The sequence below is a fragment of the Talaromyces rugulosus genome, chromosome V, assembly GCF_013368755.1.
Source record: "Talaromyces rugulosus chromosome V, complete sequence".
Lineage (NCBI taxonomy): Eukaryota > Fungi > Ascomycota > Eurotiomycetes > Eurotiales > Trichocomaceae > Talaromyces > Talaromyces rugulosus.
Genome location: NC_049565.1, coordinates 2,153,505 through 2,178,471, shown reverse-complemented (window position 1 = coordinate 2,178,471; position 24,967 = coordinate 2,153,505). Strand labels below are relative to the sequence as shown.

Sequence of the window (24,967 nt, the reverse complement as noted above, 5' to 3'; positions counted from 1 at the left end):
GTCATCCCCCATATACATACAGAGATATATGCGGGGACAATTATGTCAATCAATTGACGTACCCCGTTGATGGTTTTAAATAGGCCACCCACTGCGCCGCACCGATCATTGCGACAAGTTTCCCTGAAAGTGTGAGGAAAGACTGATTTTTCCCTCTTATTCGTATCTTGTATATGCCTTCAATCATGGGCTCCGGCCAAGATGTTCCTACCTTTTTTAAAGGAATGGAACACATTTCCAAAATCTTAGGTCCAGCCTCAAAGGCTTCAATTCCCGACATCATAGCCATGGTTATTATTGGGATTGTTGCGTCGATATACCTATCGAGAGGCATCTTCTGGGACAAGCCGGATCCTTACTCTTATACGCTTTTCGAGAGACCACAACAGCAAGAAGGAGCCGGGAATGCGAAGGCTATGTCCGACGCTCAAAAGCGCGACGAACGAAACATCGCTAAAAAGATGACAGAAGCAGGCAAGACTCTTGTCATATTCTGGGGATCTCAGTCGGGCACGGCGGAAAGACTGGCAACTCAACTCGCAAAGGAATGTCAATTGAGATTCGGTGTTGGCACGATTTGCGCGGATCTTTCTGACTATGACCCGGAATCGATTTCTGACCTGAGCAGTAACCATATTGCTATTTTCATTTTGTCGACCTACGGAGAGGGCGATCCGAGTGACAATGCTACTGGCCTCTGGGATTGGATGCAAAGCACTACTGCCACTCCGACCAGTAGTTCGGACACAGGGCCACGGCTAGCAAATCTTCGCTATGGTGCCTTTGGTCTTGGAAACAGCAACTACAAAAACTACAACCGGGTCATCGACGTAACAGTTGACTTTCTCGATAACTCTGGCGCGAAATCATTCATTACGGTAGGAAAAGCCGACGATGCAGAGAGATCTACCGAGGAAGACTTCCTGTCGTGGAAAGATAGCCTTTTCTCCGCGTTTCGTACCGATTTCCAGTATATCGAAAAAGCGGTCGAGTTTCAACCAACAATAGCTGTGATCGAGGACGAGTCTCTTGAGCCTATCGACCTACATCATGGAGAGCCTACGCATCCAGCAGATAATAACAAAAAAGGAGCGGCGGCTTGTTCTCGGATTCAAACACTAGGCATCAAGAACGCAAGAGAGCTTTTCATTTCAACGGATCGTCACTGTGTTCATATGGAACTCGACCTGTCCGAATTTCCGGAGATGAATTACAAGACAGGAGACCACCTAGCACTTTGGCCCTCTAGTCCCAATAACGAGGTTGAATTGCTTATCCGATCACTCGGCCTTCAAAACAAGCTGGATACTCCGTTACTTCTCAGGTCTCTTGACCCAAGTAACATCAAGATAGAGCTTCCAAGCCCGACGACAATTCGAGCTCTCTTCACCCGCTACCTGGAAATTGGTGCACCAGTATCTAGAAGCACTATCGAGGGACTTGCCCAATTTGCCCCAAATCCTGAAGCAAAGGCCTTTATTCTCAAGCTTGGTCAAGATAAACTGGAATATTCAACTTACCTCACCCACACACACGTTACTTTGGGACGCCTTCTCATCCTTGCAGGCAACGCAACTTCGAGTTGGTCAAAGCTGCCACTTGAATTCGTGATTGAGTCGTTGCCTCGTATGCAACCACGATATTACTCAATTTCTTCCAGCAGTGTTTTGAACCCGCGACGAGTAGCAATAACAGCTCTCGTAGCAGCGGATCCATTACCAAAAAACCCACACGCTGCAATCAACGGAGTGGCTTCGAATTACCTGCTAGCTCTCATGAAAGCGCAAGTTTTGTCACACAGCCCAGCTGTAACAAACACAGGCATAATCGCTCCGGAATACGATCTTGCAGGTCCGAGTGATTCATTGCTACAGGGTCAAAAGCTCTACGCTCACATCCGGAGAAGCAAATTTAGACTTCCAACGCAAAGCACGTGCCCGATTATTATGATTGCAGCGGGAACCGGAATTGCTCCCTTCCGTGCTTTTATCGCCGAGCGGGCCAAACTTCACAATGTAGGAAAACCTGTCGGTCAGATGCTTCTGTTCTTTGGCTGCCGGAGATCAGAAGAGGACTTTATTTATCAAAATGAGTTGTTGCAAACACAGAAGGGTCTTGATAATGGAAAAGAGAGTCTTTTTAAGATTATGACAGCATTCTCTAGAGAGCAAAATGGCCAAAAGGTTTACGTGCAGCAACGGGTGAAAGAATACGGGGCCGAGGTTGTTCGTTTGATGGAGGAAGAAGGTGCCAATCTCTACATTTGTGGCCGCGCTACAATGGCTAGAGAAGTTAGTGGCACCTTGGGCGAGTTTTTGATCCAGACAAGGGGATGGAACGATAGCCAAGCCCAAAATTGGACTCAAGATTTTAGGAAGAGAGGAAAATGGAGAGAAGACGTTTGGGGATAGATAGACTATATTTTAAGACAGATTTCACTACTTCAATGCTACCTATTATATAAAAAATACCTACTCTACTCACTGTGACCTGCAATGCCTCGTCCATTGGACCTACATAAAAAGCAGGAACACTAAATGGTTGTCGTCTCTAAAATTTAGACTGATAGGCATTGACCAGTTGAGTATTAGGAACGTCTATAGTAAAGGAGTATGTAACAATCATAATAAATTAAAATTTCCAGTTGAGAATTCTATTTACAGATGATTTCCATGTTTGGCACTCATTCCTCTTCCGAGATGTGCCCTCCTCGTTTCATTTCCTTTATCATTTCCTTCATCTCATTGCTCCCAAAAAGTCAATAAAATATCACCTTTTATTCACTTAGTTTGGTCCCGACCCGTCACAGCCGTAGTTGCAAACGACGCAGCAGTTGCAAGAATCACACTGTTACGAAAGGTTAGTAAATTTGGTGGGTTCATTTTTCGTGGAACATATGTCTGGTGTCTACATACCCAACGGAATCCGTTGGCACAGTTGGCACTACCGCAGGTAGCATCTTCTGCTGCAATGACAGATGATGCAAACAGCGCAGTGGCAGCGATAAGAATAGCAGTGAACTTCATTTTGAAAGGCTTGTTTTATCTTTTCTTTTTTTATGAAAGAGGAGTTTGCAGAATTGTTGGATGTGGTTTGTTGTAGTGTAATGATCTTGAAGAGGATTTTTATGCTTATTTATACCTTTTTATAATACCAGTTAACATTACTTCTCTCCACTGTAGTGAAAATATACATTCCCCGAGCCATTATCTGGTTACATTTAGAAAATTATAGCGATTGGTTGTTATTTTTCGAGTATACGCTCGAGACGGTTAGGCTGACTCGTTTGAGACACCTTTTTATCCACACTATAAGCTATCTCGATAGGCTGCACGGAAGGTGAGAAAACTCACTTATTCTAGCAGTTACCAGCTGGTATAAAGACTACTGTAAAAGATAATTAATTAACTATATCCATGTTGTATATTTACTCAAGATGCTAGTTATCTCAATGCTGAAGCTCAAATAGGAAATTATGCTATTCAAGGGACAAGATTATCTTTAAGAGGATTCGGTGACATCTGGATGTTCCCGCCGAGATCCGTTGAAGCCAAGCTTATGACCGCAAACTAGTACTACGCTGACCATGTGTGGCTTTCATTTTTTTATCTAGATAGTGGATACATATTTAAGTCAGAGGCTACCGCCACTTAATGCAAAGATCCAACCAACAATCTGTTCTCATTTATTTCAAACCACCTCAAACTCCGATAGAAAGAAATCGATTTTGTGCCAAGCGCGGAACTACAATATGAGTTGGGTAGTTAGACTCGCCACTACCAATTAAATTCCAACATTATTGAATTGGTTGGGGTGAAAGATTGTTTTTGGGCAAGACTTATTTGATGATATTTTTAATAGTAATTATTAGTGAGAAATACTTGGCAAAGGGAACTAGTAATGAAGATGGCGTGTTTTAATTTTAACATTCCTTTCTTTCACTAGTGAACTGCCGGAATGAGCCTCAGGGTTAAAAAGTTTATAAACTTGCTTTAGTATGTTGGAAAAATAAGGTTGCACACTACATGACTGTATATTTAGAATGGTATATTTTTTAACGACTTTAACGGCTAGAAATTTGTGGAGTAAAGAGCATCCATCCTACACATCTCAATAGTTTGGATGGCTTCTGGAAATATGATGACTCTTGATAATAATATTAGAAAAGCAAGCAGTGCTTAACTATATTTATTTTTTATTAAGAATAGCGTATGCCAATTCAAAAACAATAGACACCGGCCATTCGGGTTCCAAAAAAATACGCAGGGTTGTATTCCTGGAATTTTCGCTGAATAGTCGATGCGTAATAAAACAAACAACGCCTAAAGTTAGTTCCGCTTTGTCCCTGGACCCTAGAGAAGCAGAACCAACATGAGTGGCGGTATTATTATGTGATTAACTAACTTTGTAACTCGTCACTACCGTACTGTACTAACGTTGTTGGTTGTGGATATTAAACGTTGGTTTTAATGTCTAACCTCGAAGCGTAAAATAATACTGTCTAGACCCCAGAGGACTCTCGGTAAATCAATTATTGATACGTACCTAGATCCGCATTTCTTAAAAATAGAGATTAGATCATTTTTCATTAAAGCAAGTTGGCTAGTAGTCATAATCTACGTATACATTCAAACTCATGTTTTGACCCTCGCGATCAAGTATGGCATCCTCGGGATAGTTCGATTTCGATTCAATCTCTTTAGTATTTACCAACTCCAACCTTTGTCACTCTTTTCTTCTCTCGTCGTTATTATTAGCGAGAAAAAGATAAAAGGGTAGCTAGTAGCACAGTGGCCGCGGTGGAGCGTCTACGTTGCAGATGCTGAGGGTTACATGCGCCTAGCGAAAGCTGACTACACTAGAATGGCTAGTCTTCTACAACAGCTTTACGGTGTAACTGCACCAACAGGGTGTGCTTCCAAGAATAAATTATTTTTATTTGCACGAGATAGTTAGCGTGAAACCTAGTACGCCAATTAGATCTGCACGTCAATGTAAATGTTGTCAGACCAAAGCATGGACTATTCAGCCTCGAGTAATCACAGGGGCCAAGATACCACATCGGTCAATTTATTAAAGAAACCACAGTTGTCTCGAGCACAAGTTCTAAAATCCGGATGTCCTTCACCCTGTTTTTGAGCACTCTGAGGCTGTCGCTCTTACAACATGCATTTCCTAGGCCTTCTTTCAACGTTATCAGTCTTTACCGTAGCCTCGGCAAGTGTCATTGATCACAAGCATCATATACGCAGGGATTCATCAAAATCAAACTCGACCCGAAATGTGGCATATTATAGTAACTGGGTTGGTACATAACAATGCATACCGTTCAAGAAAGCACCATTAACGCTCTGGATGTTTACATATAGGACATTTATTCAGCGAAATATCTAGTCACAGACATTCCAGCAAGCGATCTCACGCACCTGATATACGCTTTTGCTAACATCAACTCAACGACCGGCGAGGTGTAAGTCCTCTGTGATACTACATCCGAACACTCAACCAAGAGTCTAATGTCACATAGTACTTTGAGTGATGAGTACGCAGATTTGCAATATCAATATCCTGGGGACGATGCTTCACTCCCCGGAACAAACGTCTATGGAAACATTAAGCAGCTCTTTCTCTTAAAAAAGAAGCAAAGAAATTTGAAGACGATGATTTCTATTGGCGGTGGTACATACTCCAAAAATATGGTTCCCGTTTTAGCTTCCGAGTCTTTGCGAGAAACATTTGCCAAGTCAGCCGTTGATATCGTATCGAATCTTGGTTTCGACGGTATAGATATCGACTACGAATCTATAAGTAGCTCTACCCAAATGGAGCAATTCCTCGACCTCCTAAATAAAACTCGGACAAAGTTGGATACCTTCACGGCAAACATAAGTGCATCTCCATTCTCTCTTTCATTCGCTGCACCTATGGGATCTTCAAACTACGACCTTCTCGATTTCCCTAACATGGATAAATATCTTGACTTTTGGAACTTGATGGGTTACGCTTATACCGGATCTTGGAATACTGAGTCTGGTCACCAGGCTAGCCTGTTCAATTCTTCCACAGACCCATTGTCTACTCCAGTTGACTCAAACACGTCAATTCATTATTACATAGCTCACGGTGCAACCCCGAGCAAGTTAGTTTTAGGTTGCCCCTTGTATGGAGCCGCCTTCAACAACACGTCTGGTCCTGGAAAGCCTTTTGATGGCCTCGGCACCGAGGGTTCATTTGGGCAAGCAGGAATTTGGAACTACAACCAGCTTCCTGCTCCAGGGTTCAATGCTACAACGGTTGAACTTCCAGAGATTGGTGCTAGCTATAGCTACGACGCACAGAAGAAATATATGATCAGTTATGATACGCCCAACATCGCAGCAGTCAAAGCAGAATATACCAAAAAGATGGGATTGGGCGGTTTGATGTGGTGGGAAGTCAGTATGGACAAAACCGGAATTTCCAGCTTGATTAGCACGGCAGCCAAGAAATTTGGTGGTGCGAGTGCCTTGGATCAAAGCTTGAACAACTTGAACTACCCAACAAGTGTATATGACAACCTGAGAGCCGGGTTCGCTTAGGAGTGACAACCCTTATAGTTGTTTAACAGAAGCCACCAATATTTCACGATAACTACGTGTCATCCAAGGTTTTATTTAAAGAAGCAAGTGCTTCTTGTTACATGAAGGGAAATGTATTGTCTCTTTACCCGAGTATTTTCATCCAGCAATCATGATCTAGAAGGTAGAAAGCCTTAGAAGACCATGGAAAACCCTATTTAAATCGCAGGCGATTTCATAGTTTTATACATGGGACGCGGGCTGCTGTAAGGCATGTTAATAGATGCCTAACACTTTGAAGCCTACTTGCAAATTTCCTTTTTAAGTTACTCTTGCCGTTTCTGGTGTGACCTCCACGACATCACACAGTCCTCATAAAGATGCAATAGAAAGCTGAACAGGCATTACATTACGATTACTCGATTTTTTTTCTCCCCTTGCTAGAAAATACATACAAGGCAACTGCATCGGTGTTGGTATCTGCGTGGCCGATAGCCACCAGCTATATTTCTCAATCGGTATCGAGTACTCTAATTTCCATAAATTTATCAGGCAAATCATTCAAAACGACGCATTTTATATTTTTTTCAACGTAGAAAAATCAAAACATTCTATTGTAAATGCAACCCGTCCCCACTCTCGGTATCTCATCAAAATCACACAATTTCCATTCCTCTTGGACCGCCATGTGCCCTGTTCCACGTCTTTGAACGCTCCAACCGCAATGCCGCGTCCTCTTCTTCAGCCCAAGCTAGCGACTCGTCCGGTAGCATAATAGCCTTGTCAATAGCAACTGGAAGTCCACGATGGCGTCCACGTAGCATGACAGCGACCAAGATGAGTTTGCTAATGACATTCCAGCTACCCGAAAACGAATAGTTCTGGTCCGGCAGGCCCACGGTGAGACCCACGCATCCGTAGGCCGAAACGACCTCGAAGATAATATTGAATGTGGAGAAAGTTACCGGGTCTCTCGAGTATGAAGGCCCCTCTGCAATGCTGATAAATAGTACCCCAAGACAAATCCACCAGATATCATGGCTCAGTTGTGATCGTAGTTGTTGACGGACAAAGTAGCTGCGCGAGGCCTTGTTCTCGTCATCTTGCCTGGCATTTCCCCCCCTTTGGTCACTGCCGAATGACGTAAATAGACTCTTGACGTGACCAAAGATGGTGCCTAATGAAGCGTGGTGCCGTTGGTCCTCAGCGAGATGATCGTCCGCGTAGATGCCTAGAGAGCGTTCCTCATAGACATTGGTGTTTCGAATACTTAGCAGTACAGGGAGTGCCGAGATATACATCATCAGCACATAAAGAACCAGTAACCCCTGGTGCAAATTGGCAATTGTGACGACATAAAAACCACCGGATCGCACGGCGAAGGCTTGGAACAGTCCGTCTATAACGCGATAGGCACCTAGATTTCGGATGCTCGTGTTTCCGATGGAGAGCAATTCAAACCCCGCCCAGTCGATTCCATTCAGTAATATAACTGTAGCAAGCAAGTACCAGGTATGCCGACTGGGAAAGATATGTGTATATACCCTTCGTGGGTGATCGAGAATGAAGTCAAGCACACACCTCCACTCTTCAAACCATAACGTTGTGGGAAGCAGACGTCTAATTGCCCAGATGGAAAGACGAAGAAAACAAGGATAGAGTGTATTTCCCGCAAGGATAAGGAATCCCATCGTCAGAAGAACATAGACACTAGACAAGGTCAACACAATACTAGCTTATTTTTTTTTATATAAATAACTTCATACCTGGTCTGCAGGGCAGTCATATTGACGTCTAGAAGAGACATTCCGTTATTCCCGAATGCAGAAACGGCAAAAAAGGCCCCGGTCCAGAATGGGTTCAAGCCATTGACACGCGCAACAGCGGGTCGGTAAGCAGTTATCCATGCCCCGATTCCTACAGCACCGAGAATGTTGAACAATAAAAAGTACAAGGGGACGACGACGGACAAGAACGAGATGGCTTTATACTCCACGCCACCCAGTTTTTCACGATCAGAGACAGTGAGACCATGGAATTGAGAGTTGCGTGATATGAAGCCCCTCGAGAGAAAATATTTTTGAGTGCCTCGGATGGCATTTTTGATGAGTGATGGACGCCGTTCATCGTCAATAAATGAACTAGGAACTGCATCTTTGGGGTCTTTTGCATCTGGGTGCGCACCAATGCCAGCCATCGGGAAGACGCGATGCCTGTTCCTTTCACGGGCAGTGGTGCTGATAGTGATTTGATCATCATCGACCCACCCAATTGTATCGGGATCCTGACACGGAGTTTCAGAAGACACATCTTTATTCGCTACTTTGAGCCGGAGGACTGCCAGATGATGTTGTGCCCCGGTGCCTTTTTGGTGTGACTCAGGTGTGTTCTGTTTAGAGTCAGACGTATTGAAATCTTTCGCTTCGTGTTTCTTTTTCCCAATGCGAGGTAGATGAATAGAATGTTGGAGTGATAAACATCTCTGTGCATGCTCCTCGGCAATCCCACGAAATTTTGTTTCGAAAGCGCGTTTGCGTACAAAAAGGACGGTGCTTGAGATCAAAATGGGATGACCGAGTAGTATCAAGCAGAACAGGACAACCTGCTGGAATGTATTTAGGGTGGAAAGGTTGACCTGCATATGTCAGCCCAAATAATAATGATGAAATGTATCCTAGATCATTCAGGACGTACAGTATTCAAGCCGGCTCCGGTCATAGCACTGAGGCTCAAGAATAGCGAATCAGTATAGGTGATGGTCTTAGCTGGTTCGGAAGAGGCCCAAAATATAAGGCTCCATAGCAAGCCCATGATAATGAAATATAGATAATGGAGAGTAAGAAAGTTAAGCGGCGGAAGGAGGCTACGCATCCTCCTAACGACTCGTTTCTCGTTGACTAACATCATCAATCAGTTATCAACATAATCTCCCATAAACGAATAGCATACAGAATATGAAGGTGAAGAAACCTACCTCTCATATTTATAGACTCAGAGTAAGGCGGGTCTAATTACAACAGATGACTTCAAGGTGACAGGAAGAGTCCTCGGGACAATAGGCACCTGTAACGGAAATTTTGTTCTCCCCTAAAGCGGGAGAAACGGTATATAAAACGCGTATGCTAGGCCTTTAAGAACTACCCGTAAGACCCTATTTTTTTCGAATCCCAGATTATATCTGCTAAAGACATTGCCGTCAAAAAGAAAAGCTGGCGTAGCAAAAAGGCGCGTGGTTTGTATGACCCTTTGTTAGAGAACAAACACAACGGCGAAGACCATTGGGACTTGGAAAATAACGAAAAAGAGGCTGCGTAGAGAGGGTGTTCAAAAGATGGATATTGACTATACGAATTGCCAGTTCTCTCTGCTGCGAAGATTGCGTAGTGGGAGTGAGGGGAAAAGAAAAAAATTGATGATGGAGAGAGAGGAAGGCGGTGAGAATCGCTGGCCGGGAAATTTGTTCCCCGCCGGGTAGAAGAATCGCCGACTGCTATTATTAAATTTTTATTAAGCATGCTGCATATGCAGATTGATAAACACGTGCGCATCAACTACTCCCTACAGAGGATGTGGCGGAATTAGCTGAAAAGAAAGGCTTCATTTACTAAGCTTGGCCCATACACAAAACATTATACATGCATAGAAAATAGCATCGAATAAACAGACGCTGGTGGGATCTACTCTTCTTCCTCCTCCTCCTCCTCCTCCTCTTCTTCATCGTCATCATCATCAGCTGAGACCTCGGCATCCTCCATCAACTCATCGTTGCTGCCATTTTCGCGTTCTTTCTGTCGCTGCCTTTCCTCCTCCTGTCGGCCCTGTTCAAGAAGGGCAGCTTTCTCCTCACGAAGCTTCCGCTGGGTCTTTACAAACGCACCCAGAGGGGTGGATTCCCATTCGGTCTCTTTGAGGAAGCCTTCTACCTCGGCGCGATCTTTAGGAGCAAATGTAACCTTGGCACGGCGTTCCTCGATCCATCGCGAGTTGAGCTCGAGTTTTTGTACAAGCAGTAAAATCATCTGGTTGATCTTAGTGTTCTTATTGCCTCCCGTGCGGGATCCAGCTTCCTTAAGCCAGCGCTTCAGCATCACCACGACGGGCAGGGCCAGCTCGGGAAACGCGATGTTCTTCGTCCAGAGGATGAAAAACTCGGATAATAATTCAGCAACCTGTTCTCCAACGCCGTCTTGGTAGACACGGGTGCGCAGATATGATTTGGCAGCCCTAATGGACGTGGTGAAATCCGGGGCCTTCAGCGTGCTTGACTTGGGCGGCTTGCGCATTTCGTTCGAGTTGAGAACCTCCAAGAGCATTGGGCCTAATGGGATATAAGTCCCAGTAGCACGAGAGATACGCAAAAGAGCCCGGATGAGTTGAAAACGGAGTGGGAAGTATTGAGGAGTTGGGATCAAACGCATAGCACCCAGGGTTATCTGCACCACCGGGTAAATCAAAGGCCGCAGCGCCGATTGTTTACCAGCCTCTGCTTCAACAAGACCATTACAATGCTGGGAGAGCACACGCGACCAAAAGTCGAGAGAGTGCACGTATTGCCAGTTGTAAATTGTTTTGTACGATTCCTTGCTGTTGTTCGTAATGCTGCCACGGAGATGAATTGCAAGCTGGCGTATAAAGCTGAAGCCTGCAGTGTAGGACACATTTTGGTCAATACCCCAGATTTCAGCCGCCGAGTTCTTGGTCAAGTTGACACCGGCAAGTGTGTGGACAGTGGTGTTCCGACTACCTTTGACGACACCTTCGTATGTCGCCTTCAGGACAGCTTCGCGGATGCCTGCGTCGCCAATTTTCATCAAGCGCCGCATAGTGAGAAAACCAGTGACACGAACAGCCTCAACACTCGAGTTATCGGACCATATTCCAACAACAGTCTTCACGAGAACCTTCAAGAGCTTTCTGAACTGCAACAGATACGGCAGCATTGGTTCAACAGAAGAGAGAGTGAGTTTGAGAGTAGATGGGTCCGTAAGATTGACCAAGAGCTGGTGGACTGAAGAGGTGTACGACTTGATCAACGGGGTGAGTGTTTTGAACTTTTTTGACTCCATGCTCAATTTGAGCTTCCCACCAGCAGTCTCCTTGACTGGCAAGTGGTGGGAAAGCACTTTTGGTACCCACTCGAGAGAAGTGACGAGAACTTGATGGTAGACACCCGAGTCTGAAATCGAATATTTTGTATTTTGGCCCTCTTCCTCGTTCATGTATGCAGCTGAGCGGAAGGCCAGAACTGTCTGCCGTAGTGCCTTCATGGAATGTTGTTCCTGCATAAGATTTTGCCACTTTTTAACCATGGCTATTGTAAGTTGGGTTTCGCTTGCATCGTCATCTTCGGCGTCTTTCTTGGACTTTTTCTTCTTCTTTGCCGGGGGGTCTTCGCTCTCGCTCAACTCGTCAACTTCAGCCAGGTCACCCTGGTCGTCAAAATCAAGAAGATCGGCATCGTTATCCTTGAGATATTTGTAGAACTCTGGATCCTTATCTTTGAGGGCCTCCAATTGCCCTTTGTGGGCTTCAAAATCCCCAACACTGCTAGCATCATCAGAAACTTGATCATCGCCATCAGAGTCTCCGTCCACCTCTGCGTCGCTCTCAGCGCTGCCAGAGGCAGATCCGCCGTCTTCGATACCCTCATCTATGCGTTTCCGTTTGCCGATCTTAGGGGTTGTGTCTTTCTTGGCGGCCTTTGAGCCTTTGCCCTTGGATTGTTCAGGAATATCGAACCCTCCAGCGAAGAAATCATCGACATTCATTTCCGCAAATGCATTTTCCTTGGCTTGCTCCTTGGGATTGACCACCTTCTCTGCATCTTCCTTTTCCCGGCGTTCAGCATTCTTAGCCTTTCTCTTGTCGTTTAGCTGATGCCTCTGCTTGATCTTCGAAAACTCCTTTCGTCTCTCGAGGACATCGCCTAGTCGCCGTTGGTTGAACTTTTTCGTCGACTTCTTGGCTTTGAGCGCCATCTTGACTGATCTGAGAACAGCGAAGCGAAATTTTCGCTGCGTGTACAAAATCGACAATGGGTGCTTGTGTTATCTCGGAGAAGTCACTTTTTCGCGGAACTAAAAAAAAAAATCGATCTGCCCGGCAGAAAAGACGCGCACGGACCAGGTCGCTGTTCCCCGCCTTTGGATGGTCGCGGCTGCCCTTGAAGTCAGTCTTCAGATCGGGCAAGCGCTCAGGAATCATTCCCAACGGCCAAAATGGATTTCCAACGCCCTTTATCATACGCTCCAACGCCCTACAGCTATACGCCAAATCCTGCCCTGTCGTCTTCGATCAATCTCGATGAAGTAAGTCCGCGATCCCTCATTTCCGACCCGACTAACCCCGGCAAGGAAGTGAAGCTTGCATCTAGCTCTACCGAGCGCGATCTTTACGAATCGCTCGCCGAGATTTATAGCATAATCATCACGCTGGATGGACTCGAAAAGGCCTACATTAGAGATGCGATACCGGAAGCAGAATATACTGAAACATGCGCTCGTTTACTGAAACAGTACAAATCGACATTAGGTGACGACACTGTTGCACGGGAGTTTGTGGACCTGGAAACGTTCAAACGCACGTGGGATGTATGTTATGTTCCTTGTCAAGCCATCGTGACTGAAAGAAGACTTATATGAAAGCAGCTTGAATGTCCTAGAGCAACCGAACGTCTACGAATTGGTCTCCCGGCCACCGTTGAGCAAGCTCCCCACGGTGCTCATACTCCAAGCAGTGGTGCGCCCACCAACGCGCCTGTTGGTGGTGCATCTGGCAGTCTTATTCTCACAGCGACGGAAAACTTCATCACCTTTTTAGACGCCTTGAAATTGAATATGGTCTCGAAGGATGCGCTACACCCGTTACTATCTGAAGTCATTCAGTCGGTAAACAAGGTCACTGACCGAGACTTCGAATCCCGGGGAAAGATCATCCAGTGGCTCATCGCGCTGAACCAGATGCGAGCGACAGAAGAGCTAAGCGATGATCAGGCTCGCGAGCTGTCATTCGATATTGAGCAGGCATACCTTGGATTCAAAGCGACGCTGAATTAACGAAACAACGACTCTCTGTGAGTGCCGGCAATACACATACTGTTTTTGTCAAGAGACGGCATACAAATAATTTACTGGGTTGGACGATGTTATCCAAATGTTGTGTTATTTTCTGACGTTATTCGGATAATGCCCGTTTGACCGCCTTTTGCGCCGGACCCATACTCCGACCCTCGGAGCGAATCCCAAGCCACAAAAGACCCACGATGGATCTACTTTTCCCGTTTGGGAAATGGCGACTTTTTTTTGCCTCCCCGTGAGATAAGACTTTCGTCCGCGATAAATTCCGTCTTACATCTCAGCATTCAGCCTTATCAGAGACTCTTCTGGCCAGACCGGTGCACGCCCGGTCACCTGGGCTGCACTTTTCTGTAGTCGTCGTCCCTTCTCTCACAATGATTACCGCAGACAATGACGAGCCTCTTCACGGTAGAGTTCCCGCCCCAGAAATTTACCCCTCGTTAGGTTCCAAGCAGACATGATAAGCTGATAACCCTCGGGCATGACCAGTGCTCGATTTGCCCCAACTTTATACCAAACCGTCTGCCAAAGATATCCTAGATACCCTCGATTTGCTCGCCGTTCAACCGAAATCCTTTGGAAGTGCCGCGCGGGACGTGGTAAAGCCGGCCATACAGCCAACCGATGTAGCAAAATACCTCACTTCCATCATATCGAGTCCTTTGGCATGGCTGGAGTCTGATGAACTGAGAGAAACTATATGGGATGCGACGGCAGTGAGACTCAGTGAGCGGGCTGGTAGAACTGGTAAAAAAAATCACCCAGCCTTTAGCTGGCTTCTTCTTGGTACTAACTTGTTGTAGCCATGCCAGCGCTTTCTCGTGTATTCGAAATCCCAACTTCTTCAAATGAGGAATTTACCCTCACCCTCCATGAGCCGTCTCTGACGTCCGATAACTTAGGAATGAAGACATGGGTATCGTCTTACCTGCTATCGCATCGTCTCCATTCCATTTTCGACTCCGTGCCGAATCTAGTCCACCCCGTTTTAAACAATGATAAGTCGGTCAAAAAGACCTCCCCCATCAGGGCATTAGAGTTAGGTTCCGGCACCGGGCTTGTCGGCCTATCCTTCGCAATTCTCCGCGGCCCCCTGGCCTCAATCCACCTCACCGATTTGCCAGCCATTGTTCCCAATTTAGCACACAATGTGACACTCAATTCCGAGCTTTTGGAACAAACCAGCGCCGAGGTTACCACAGGTGTGCTTGATTGGTCTGTGACCCCGGAGTCGACTCCAACTAGGGATGAGCAATATAATGTTATCTTGGCTGCCGATCCGCTTTACTCTCCTGATCATCCCAAGCTGCTGGTCCAGACTATTGAAATATGGTTAAGCCGGGACTTAGATGCACGCGTCGTCGTAGAATTGCCTCTTCGAGATGCCTATCTCCCTCAGGTCAAAGAACTTCGCCAGAGAATGCAAGATGTCGGTTTGGTAATTGTCGAGGAAGGTAACGAAAGTGGATATGATGACTGGGAAGGGGCAAATGGAGACTCTGTCGAGGTTCATTGCTGGTGGTCAGTGTGGGGATGGAGCGAAAGGCTGTAGCTTGGACTTGTCTCTTCTTTTTTCCTTTTCATAATTGCATGATAGACGTATCGTGAAGTATATGGTCAATAGACTAGATAGATTAGACTAGTATAAGAACTGGAACTGGAACTGGAACTTAGAATAACGATAGGCTCATTCTTCAGGTGTTACTAATTCCAAACCGAAACCCATTGCTTTGTTCCCTTTGCATATTGCTCATCCCACTCTTTTCTCTTGGTAATCTCGGCTATGGCTTGTTCGCTCATTTTTTCAAGTCTTGATCTCCACAGGGGCTTATTCCAATACAGGTATGCATATTCATTATCCCACTGTTCGCGGCGAGTGAGCTCTGTAAGCAATCCCGAGTCGGTCTCTGGACAAGAGGCTGCTTGCTGTTAGATACTGCCTCCAAAAAATAGAATACGGCCGGCGTGGAGGAGGGGGTAGTGAATGGCCCCCGATATTTGGTTCTTAGTAAGACGTATATTTACGCACCTGTCTTTACACCTTCAAAGTCATCATCCGGCTTAGAGCCAAAGCAGTACATTAGTTGGGGTTCTAGGTGACTGAGGCTCATCACTCGAACAAGTGACGGGTTGAGAAACGTGCATGTTGCACGAGCGTCCTGAAGGGGCACTGTATCGCAGATATCAGCTGGCGTTAATAAACATTGACTTCTCTGGGATATTGTAAACAAACCAGCACTTTCTCGAAACTTGCAAAGATCATCAGGGTTCAAGATAAAATGGCACGACGATGATAATGTTCCAATATCGGACGTTTCGGCTACTGACGACAGCTCGAATCTAGCTTGTACAACGTATACCTGCAAACCAGTCCATCTTTTGGTGATATTGAAGTCGGTCCATGTGCCGTGGATGTACCCCAGGACAGGAATAGGTGACCCATCCGATGCAGTAAGTTTCGGTTGACGCTCAGGTGGACAGGTGTGTAGCACGAAACGGCACCAGTCAGTCCATTCGGCTGAGACTATATTGAAGCCGTTCGCAATGCGAGTGTTATCTATGGCAGCAATATCGCCGGGTGTGTTGTTGAAGAAACCCTGGGTCGTCTCGGAACTCGGGACTGATAGAGCTTTGAGAAATTCTGGTTTCTGTGGAGGGTCAGTTTCTTGATGTAATTTATTTTAGCAAATCAACTTACCTCAGGATCCTTCGGGGGGGATTCCTCGTCTAACGCAATCAATTTCCCACCCGCTTTATCATACAAATGCTTTTCGATGCTACTTGTCCCGGAACTGACAAGCACAGACGTGCTAACAGGCTCGTGCGGGAGAAAGGTGAAGTACTCCCCAGATTCATAGACAAAGTGAAAATAATGACCACTTAACTCCTTGTCTTCTTCTTTCCACTTGGTCAAAACTGGATGAGTGGCTGATCCTTTGCGGTAAACTGCATATGTACACCCAACTCGATAAGCCTCTGAGCCCTTAAAATGTTTGTATGTGATGTACGGTAAGTTAAGTACCATAAGATTGTCCTCTGGCTCTTGGAATACCTGTGCTTCGTAACCTCCAGGCAAACCAGGAATCCAGTGGATAGAAGCTAGCCGAGACATTTGGCCGATAGGTAATTTTTCTAGCATTGGATGCCATTTTATCATCTTTTCCTGGTCAGATGGTTCAATAGGTTTTGGCAAAATCTGATCAATCTTAAAAATGGCGGTTTCCAGACTACTATAGTTGAAATCTGAAAATAAACCGAAACCCTCCACATCATAGATTGCGTTAAAGAGTGGGGTTCGTTTTATCACACCAACGAAGGGCGCAAAGAATTCTGCATAAAGCTGCAGTTTTTTATCCTGGGTAAATCTCCAAAGTAGCGCTCGCGCCTCGTTGTCTTGCCCATGGTTTTTGTAAAACTGAGCCAAGGCCGGGGCAACACGTTCTCTCAGAAGCTCTATGTTAACCTTGTCCTCTTGCAGAGCACCATTGAGGAAGTCTTCATAAAGTCCTTGAACCCCCTTCACTCTACCCCCCTTCCCTTTGGATAGATAGTATCGGTGCATCCACTCGGTGGCCTTGTCGAGATGAAAATTTCCCAGTTGTTCCGTCAGACGCCATGTTATAGGGTGATATTTGCCATGAATATCTCTCGCCAGTTTCACTGCATCGTTTAATAATTTACCGGCTTCTTCGATATTCACATGTGAAGCCAACTTTGAGCGTATGTTGATCATATATCCGCTCTCTTCAATTCCTTTCGGGTTATCCGCACTTTTCACTGACTTGATAATTCTGAAGCACATGCGGTGCAGTCTACCATCTCTCCAATTGCCGAATTCACTTCTCGATGTTCTCATATGCGGCACAAGCGCACCAATCTCAGTGATCACATTTTCCAGTTTCGAATCAGAGAAAGAGGATATGCCTTCGAGCGCTTGCTCCAATGGGTCCTTTTCAAATGTCCTTTTAGAATCACATTCTGTATATCTTCCATAAAAGCTCCACAGTATCTGTCCAATGAAATAATTAACGTCAAGCTTTACATCATAACCACTTCCTTGGTGATTCAGAATATAGTCGGCGGCTATATCAACGATTTGCTTGTATAGGTCTGCAGATTGTTTCTTCTTCATTTTCTGTTGCTGCTTTCTCAAAGCGAGAATCTTCTCTGCAGAGACAAGAAATCGCTCAAACCTTTCTGGCTCTTCATCATACAATCGCCGCTTTCCAATGTAAGAACATAGCCAGACAAGCATGCGTTTTCGTTGGATTGAGAAGCAATTGACGAGCTCTCGGGGAGAGGATAGTAGCTTCTCATACCGATCGCATTGGTCCTTGGTTAAAGGGGGTTCCCCAGGTTTTGGGTGGCCGTATTTGTCTCGCATAGCTGGGTCATCAGCATGGTTGACTTCCATGCTAGATTCTCTCGTTGTCACGGAAGCAAGCTTCTCATTCATATCGTCCTTTTTGATTTGCCTTGTTCTTTCTTCTCTAACGCGACTTAAAAGTCGGGGACACGATGGCTATGAAAAGGAGAAAGGGCATCCCCGAAGCCAAGGAAGGCATTGCATTCGGCTAAGCCATTTGTAACGTAGTCAGCCCAAGGCTGACATGGGCGGACACGCTGCGTGCTACCACATCTTTAAGTCGAAGCAATTGCATTATTAAAAATAGTGAATATATAGATTTTAGTTGAACACCATATAAAAGGAGCGCAACATTCGTTGTGTGGGTACAAAAAACAATTTCTTGAAAGTGCGACTTTCCTAACAACTTGCAAAATCCTCTCGTGAGGTTTACAGATCATGTGATACTCCTATTTTAGCTTAGCACAATACTTACCGCTTACTACAGGTGGACTAAGCCTGTTTACCGCCTCAGAATAGCCCGGCAGAAAGAGATCTTTGGTTATGACGTCGGCGGTCGCGACCAACCATAAAAATGCTTGTACAGACAAATAATAACTTTACCATAACATTTACGCCCATCTCAGCACTTAAATTTTACACATTCCTTTTTTTTATCCCGTCAACTTACAACAAAGCAACATGGTGATAGGCCTTCTAGCCATAGCGGCCATTCCCACTGTCACGGGCGTGTCGCTCGGAATTTCCGAAGAACGCAAGCAAAAAGCACGCATGGAAGATGAAAGACGCATGGCCAAGTTCTACATGGATGTGTTTTGCGAAGGGAACTCTGAGAAAGCCAAGAGCCTAGATGGAGGTCGTGTTGTATTACGAGATAATAAAGTATATTGGCTCTCTTTTCCATAATGATATTTACATGGCAGATCTGCTGACATTCACTCTGTGACGATTAGGTCTATATTGATCACGTAGATCCCAATCGTCGGAAAAAGCCGGCACACACTGCAGCTGCATTCTATATTGGATATCCAGACGATGACGAAAAGCGAGGAGACGGCCTCGTTAGCACGGTGTCAGTTGATCCACCTATGCTAAATTGGATATATGCCGACAAGAATACTATGGAATTGAAATATGGAAACCGCACGCAGAGCATAGAGCATATTGTCGGCCACTGGGATTGGACCGAGGATGAAACTGGCGTCATACTGGCAGAAAAAGACCTATGGGCTGCTGTCGAGGAGGAAGATGGTGTCTGGGCGGTGTATTATGACATAAACGACAATGGGTTGGCAGGCTTTGTCGATTCGGCGAGAACAGTGGTCGAAATCAGTATCGACAGGAATATCATAGACAAGCCAACAGATAGCAACACCAATAATAAGAATAAAACGTGAAAAAAGACGTGCACCGTCTACTCCTCAATCCCCTCCCAGTCGCCACCATTCTCCGGTGCAGCAGTCGCAGGTACCTGTGACCTCTTAAGGCTCGCAGATATAGTGCTTTTCTTTTTGTTCTCCATTTTCCGATCATAGCCACTCTTTGTGCTAATTCGTGACTTTCGTACTTCCTTGCCATCAGATCTCAATTTGGCGGATGCTGCTCGAGCCTTGACTCCGTGTCTCTTCAATTCTTGCTTATCTTTCTTGCTCAGGTCTGGAAGAGCATCTAGGAGCCATTTTTGGACGGATTTTTCATCGGTGCCGCCTTGTAATTTTTCACTTGTGTGGATGAGATTGGCGATGCTTTTCACATAGGGTATGTCTTCTTTCGTATAGAAAGTCACCGCAACACCGCCTTCACGACCGGCTCTGCCAGTTCGCCCAACACGATGAACGTATGCCGCGCTAGAAGTAGGAATATCGTAGTTCACAACACCGTTGATTCCACGGAAATCAACACCACGTGCCAACAGATCCGTCGTGATGATGATCCAGATCTCGCCTTTGCGGAAGCCTTTCATAATATCAGACCGACGTGTTTCAGATAAGTCTGAGTGAAGCACGGCAATACGAGACGAGCCGCCAGCTTCGGGAGGGATGTCATAGAGCAACTCCGAATGTAATGCAACCGCTCGCGGGATTGTCTGCGTGAAAACCAGAAACGGTGGTCGTAACCGGGCTTCGTTGGGAGCGATCGCTGCGGTGGGTCGGAGCAATTGTCGCAACCCAAGTAATTTTCCTTGCTCAGTGGCGGCGTACACAAGTTTGTGTTTGATGTTCGGAACAGCCGAATCTTTGAGCCCTATCACGACTCTAAGAAGAGGTGTTGTCGACACAGCATCAACAGCCAGAGACTCGTGGCGCTCTTTGATAGTCGTCTTGGTAAGCTCTTCAATATTAGAACCCATTGTAGCGGACCAAAGTGATATGCGAAGTTGCGGGTTGGTGCAGGCATTCCAGACACCTGAGGTTTGTTCGCGGAACAAGGGATCCAACAGAACATCTGCCTCGTCGAGAACAAGACGCTGTACTGAAGGCATTGGCGAAACACCTTTTTTCTTTTTTCCAGATAGTGCATTGACGAGAGCAAGGGGAGTTGTGACAAGAATATCACTTTTCGTTACAGTCGTATTGGCTGTTTTATCTTTCGATTTTGAAGCCGCATCTTTCTCGTCAACACTTTCAGATTCGGACCCAGAATTGGATGAATTTTCTTCGTCAGGCAAGTCCTCCTCCTCGTCATCACCACCGATGCTGTCCACAACCCGCATACCCTTCTTCATTGCGGTGATCTTCACTCCCGTTCCAACGGCCAGTTTCCGTCCTTCATTGACAATCTGACCCACAAGCTCTTTCGTAGGTGCCACAACCACGGAGTGAATCTCACGCTGGCCCGGATGGTCATGATGGTACTGGACAGTGTCATTGATCAATGGAATCAAAAATGCAAGTGTTTTCCCACTTCCTGTCGGAGCCACCACGAGCAAATCTACATCTTGCTTCGGAGTTGATGACTCCTTTGAGGCCGAAGAGTTTCCTAATAGCAGAGGCAAGCTTCCCATCTGCACTTCAGTTGGCATAGAGAAACCTTGTTCGGTAATATTCGCGGCCAGGCGCTTTGAGATGCGGTATTTTTTGTGCAAGTCTTGAAATGAAGTCAACGGCTCGGGATAAAGTCGCCGAGCCTCTTTTTGCTTCTTCTTGCTGAGAACTGGTTCTTTCCTTTTCTTCTTCTTTTTTTGCTTTTTCTTGTCAGAGTCCTCGCCTGTTTTGCCAGCTTGGATCTCCTCCAAGTCTCGGAGGTCAGAGATCTTAATCTTGTGCGTTTTCATGATTGAACGCCGCTCCGACTCTTCCATCTCAGTAACTGGCTCTTCTCGATCCGAGTTCGACTCATCTCCAGCAATCTCAGTGCTAGAACGTTGCTTACTTTTCGCTTTCTTCGACTTTTTTGACTCTTTTGATGATGTATCTTTGGCGGATGCAGTAGGTTTGGTACCGAAGAGTGCGAGCTGCGTGGCATCAAAGTCATTATCGGACTCCTGGCCTACATCCTCATAATCCTCATCCCTTTTCCGTTTTCTTGAGTCATGGTCTTCCTGTGCAGATCGAAAAAGCTGCGGGTTTGCCGCCTTCCCTGCAGAAGGTAGACGGTTGGATGCAGCCGTCGTTTTCAGCTTGGTTGAACGAGTCAACAGCTTGAAGGCGTCCATCTTAAATAACAAGCTTAGTGTTGAACACTTCTATGCTACTTCATTCCAAATATCTCTTTGCCATAAAATGTGGCGCGTTTGCAAGTTTTGGGAAATATAGCGATGGATGATGAATAAGTCAAATCCGAAAAAAAAAGTTGCGCTCCGATATTTTGCCCACGGGCCAATCAGAAGCTAGAGGTCAACGCACGGAACATCGAAAGATCCTCACAATAATAACTTTTAGATCTCTTTTGAATTTCTAGGCGAGGATTCATTCAAGGGAATTACTGAGTATTTTAAGTATGTTGTGAATTATTCCTTTGGCTCATGTGTCTTTTTGGTTTTTAACACTACAAGAAATCTCCAGACTCTATTTCTCCATCTTCACCTTGCAATGCTCAAACACAACATTTGTGCCAGGATCTTTCAAAAGAACTATAACGGAATGCAGCTAATATTCCATCGTCTATCATACAATAGTACAAATCGCTGCCGTGAGGAACACAGGAAACAAAGGAAATCGGGGGCTATAGGTTAGAGGAAATGCAAAGTAATATGAATCGAATGTAAACAAAGAGAGAGAGAAAAAAGTCTATTTAGTGGCCCTCATGGGCAGGCTCTCCTTGATATCCAACGATTTGACGGCGGCCAATGATCTCGCCGACAGTGAAGAAACCGATGATTTCGGCAGTGGTGACACCAACCAAAGCCCACTCCTTGGTGCTAAGCCCGCGTGCCCGGCCGAGGATACCTTGGGGAGAAAAGCTAAGGTTCTTGAGGGTCGAAGGGTTGCGAACGGCGTTGATCAAGGGCTGGAAGTACGACTGGAAGGTGGCGATGCTTCTGTTTCAATTGTAAGAGAGGAGCCGACAGGGAGAAACCTCGACAGGTGAGTGATTTGGCACTTACGGAGGGTACATGTTCTGGCCACGGAAGATAAGCTTGGCGAGCTCGAGACCGACGCGGCTGTAGTAGACGGTGGGAGGTATTGAGCCTGTTAACAAAAAAAAATACAAATTAGCCATCCATGTCAAAATTTTGTGATACAATTGCCCAATTGACTGTACTCGTGGCTTTGAGCAGCACAGAATGGCATTCAAAAGGAAAAATATATCCAAAGAAAGAGATTGTCCTCACGCTCAATAAATCCAACGACCTTGGCCGTAGGGCCACCGAGCTTGCGCAGGGTGTTGCCAACGTTTTGTGCAGCACCGGTAATGGCCGGGCCAGCGCTGGAAGAGACCTTGGACAGGCCCTCTGAGGCCTTGGAGGTCGCCTGGTTGACAGTTTCCTTGGCCTTGTTTGCGGCGTCGCTCGAGTTATGTCTGACGGCGGTCCTGCGGATCAGAAACTGCGATTGCCGGAACACGGTGCGGCTTGCCGTGGGAGACATTGTGTTGTGGTTTTGGGGATCGACCGACAAGGAACGAAACGAAGCGACGAGGACAGAAGTGGCTGTCGACAAGACAAGATCCAATGGAGCCGATCGGTATGGTACAAGCAACTCGTCGTCCTGTCAGGTACGGGTTCGAAGGGCCAAACTGAGCGGCTCGGAAAATCTAGGGGAAAACTTTGGCCGGCCGGTCATCACGTGACCTCCGTACACAAGTGACCACTTCTGAATTTCTTTTCTGAAATATCTCTACTTAAATCGTTTTTTCTTTGGAAATTTGGTTACAGATATATTTATCTACTGTTTTTAAAACGACTCCGCGTATTTTTCACTGATATATCAATGATATTGATCAATTGAACTATAAGTGGTACTTTTCAATGTTGGTAACATCAATTTATATATATCTGCATAGGCCATACATGTTCGATGTTAACTGCAACATTTTACATATGTACAATTGATATGTAACATTGTATATGGACATCAATCTAGCATTTAATATGTTCTACATTTGTACATAGTCAATTGACTTCAATTGACTCATAATTTCAATTTTGATTGAATGCACATGTGTCGTGATATCAAATTATTCAAGACATCTTCACCAAACATTCAAGAGGTTAAGAATTGATAGCATCGCATCATATTAGGCATCAATTGATGTTGCCTTGGCGAGATATGTCAATATATATATACATATCGGCAGCATCAATTGATTTTAAACCTGTTCAGCATTATTGCGTAGCCTACAAAGAATGTTAATGAAATTTGATATTAGGAGACTCTGGTCACACATTGGGAACATTGAGGTTACACTTGGTCAATAAGCGCCTTTCAAAATCTCTATTTATACCAATCATGTTCGAAATTAGAAATTAAAACTGAGGCTCAACATTAATGGGGATTGTTATCATGCCATATATTACAAAATAATAAAACTTTCTACAAACTCAAATGCTATTCGTCGATTCCAAATTATCTCGGCAATCGGCAATCGGAACTTTGTGATAAAACGACATTATCTCATAACGTATTTTATAAGCACCCCGGGACACATAACTAAGCGTCCCGGGACACCCTCTCAATTTCCTCCCACTTTCAACCAACCATACATTTGAAAATCGCATAACCACACCAATATGCCTCAGAACGCTGCAAAAACCCCTTCAAACAATGAAGGAAGACTTCTGCTTGCTATGAACGCGTTAAAAAAAGGTCAAATAACCAGTGTGCGCGAAGCAGCACGTGTTTACTGCATACCAAAGTCGACGCTTCACACGCGAATGCAGGGTCGCGCGCACCACTCATATAAGCGCCCCAAAAACACCAAATTGTCAGAAACTGAGGAAATTACACTGCGCGATTAGATTCTCTCAATGGATAAGCGTGGCTGCCCTGTCAGGCCCTCAATGGTAGAGCAAATGGCCAATTGCTTGCTTGCAAAACGCGATTCCATTACCTCACCACCAACCGTTGGTAAGTGCTGGGTGAGCAATTATTTAAAGCGCCAGCAAGACCTGCAGACCCATTACATTCGCAAATATAATTATGAACGCGCTTTATGTGAAGATCTAACAATTATTGGCGGCTTTTTTGATGATCTTGAGCGCGTTTTTACCGAGTACGGGATCGCTGAGGAAGACGTTTGGAATTTTGATGAGACTGGGTTCGCTATGGGCATCATTTCTACTGTAAAAGTTGTATGCAGCTCTGATTGTAAAGGGAAACCTCGTCTACTGTAGCCTGGAAATCGAGAATGGGTCACAGCTGTGGAATGTATAAGTGCGAGGGGGATTGCTGTGTCTTTGCTTATTATATTGAAATCAGTCAATAAGCTTTTTGATTGGTATAATCTGCCTGGTTTATCACCTAACTAGACAATTACTGAATTACCAAATGGTTAGACATCTGACAAATTAGGCCTTGAATAGCTTC

The 24,967-nt window shown here is 45.4% G+C and overlaps 9 protein-coding genes across 9 annotated transcripts; 4 read left to right on the top strand and 5 right to left on the bottom strand.

Moving 5' to 3' along the window:
• Nucleotides 1-185: 185 nt before the first annotated feature.
• On the top strand, nt 186-2,411 carry TRUGW13939_09304 (uncharacterized protein; the record flags this gene model as incomplete). Its single annotated transcript, XM_035492428.1, has 1 exon — nt 186-2,411. One exon carries the CDS (start codon nt 186-188, stop codon nt 2,409-2,411), a length of 2,226 nt encoding a protein of 741 aa, XP_035348321.1.
• Nucleotides 2,412-5,166: 2,755 nt separating this feature from the next.
• On the top strand, nt 5,167-6,578 carry TRUGW13939_09303 (uncharacterized protein; the record flags this gene model as incomplete). The annotated part of the gene is made up of 3 exons (XM_035492427.1): nt 5,167-5,304; nt 5,370-5,470; nt 5,528-6,578. 3 exons carry the CDS (start codon nt 5,167-5,169, stop codon nt 6,576-6,578), a joined length of 1,290 nt encoding a protein of 429 aa, XP_035348320.1.
• A 635-nt stretch (nt 6,579-7,213) lies between these two features.
• Nucleotides 7,214-9,452, bottom strand: TRUGW13939_09302 (uncharacterized protein; the record flags this gene model as incomplete). Its single annotated transcript, XM_035492426.1, has 4 exons — nt 7,214-8,078; nt 8,139-8,267; nt 8,324-9,192; nt 9,252-9,452. Coding segments are annotated over 4 exons (2,064 nt in total), but the record flags the coding sequence as incomplete, so codon positions are not given.
• A 782-nt stretch (nt 9,453-10,234) lies between these two features.
• On the bottom strand, nt 10,235-12,535 carry TRUGW13939_09301 (uncharacterized protein; the record flags this gene model as incomplete). Its single annotated transcript, XM_035492425.1, has 1 exon — nt 10,235-12,535. One exon carries the CDS (start codon nt 12,533-12,535, stop codon nt 10,235-10,237), a length of 2,301 nt encoding a protein of 766 aa, XP_035348318.1.
• Nucleotides 12,536-12,775: 240 nt separating this feature from the next.
• On the top strand, nt 12,776-15,185 carry TRUGW13939_09300 (uncharacterized protein; the record flags this gene model as incomplete). The annotated part of the gene is made up of 5 exons (XM_035492424.1): nt 12,776-13,147; nt 13,205-13,560; nt 13,947-14,041; nt 14,123-14,380; nt 14,437-15,185. 5 exons carry the CDS (start codon nt 12,776-12,778, stop codon nt 15,183-15,185), a joined length of 1,830 nt encoding a protein of 609 aa, XP_035348317.1.
• Nucleotides 15,186-15,337: 152 nt separating this feature from the next.
• Nucleotides 15,338-18,095, bottom strand: TRUGW13939_09299 (uncharacterized protein; the record flags this gene model as incomplete). Its single annotated transcript, XM_035492423.1, has 4 exons — nt 15,338-15,552; nt 15,663-15,803; nt 15,867-16,281; nt 16,332-18,095. Coding segments are annotated over 4 exons (2,535 nt in total), but the record flags the coding sequence as incomplete, so codon positions are not given.
• Nucleotides 18,096-18,680: 585 nt separating this feature from the next.
• TRUGW13939_09298 (uncharacterized protein) lies at nt 18,681-19,396 on the top strand (the record flags this gene model as incomplete). The annotated part of the gene is made up of 2 exons (XM_035492422.1): nt 18,681-18,881; nt 18,953-19,396. 2 exons carry the CDS (start codon nt 18,681-18,683, stop codon nt 19,394-19,396), a joined length of 645 nt encoding a protein of 214 aa, XP_035348315.1.
• A 17-nt stretch (nt 19,397-19,413) lies between these two features.
• On the bottom strand, nt 19,414-21,654 carry TRUGW13939_09297 (uncharacterized protein; the record flags this gene model as incomplete). Its single annotated transcript, XM_035492421.1, has 1 exon — nt 19,414-21,654. The coding sequence occupies one exon, from the start codon at nt 21,652-21,654 to the stop codon at nt 19,414-19,416; it is 2,241 nt and encodes a 746-aa protein (XP_035348314.1).
• A 578-nt stretch (nt 21,655-22,232) lies between these two features.
• TRUGW13939_09296 (uncharacterized protein) lies at nt 22,233-23,029 on the bottom strand (the record flags this gene model as incomplete). Its single annotated transcript, XM_035492420.1, has 3 exons — nt 22,233-22,479; nt 22,546-22,630; nt 22,774-23,029. The coding sequence occupies 3 exons, from the start codon at nt 23,027-23,029 to the stop codon at nt 22,233-22,235; spliced, it is 588 nt and encodes a 195-aa protein (XP_035348313.1).
• Nucleotides 23,030-24,967: the final 1,938 nt, after the last annotated feature.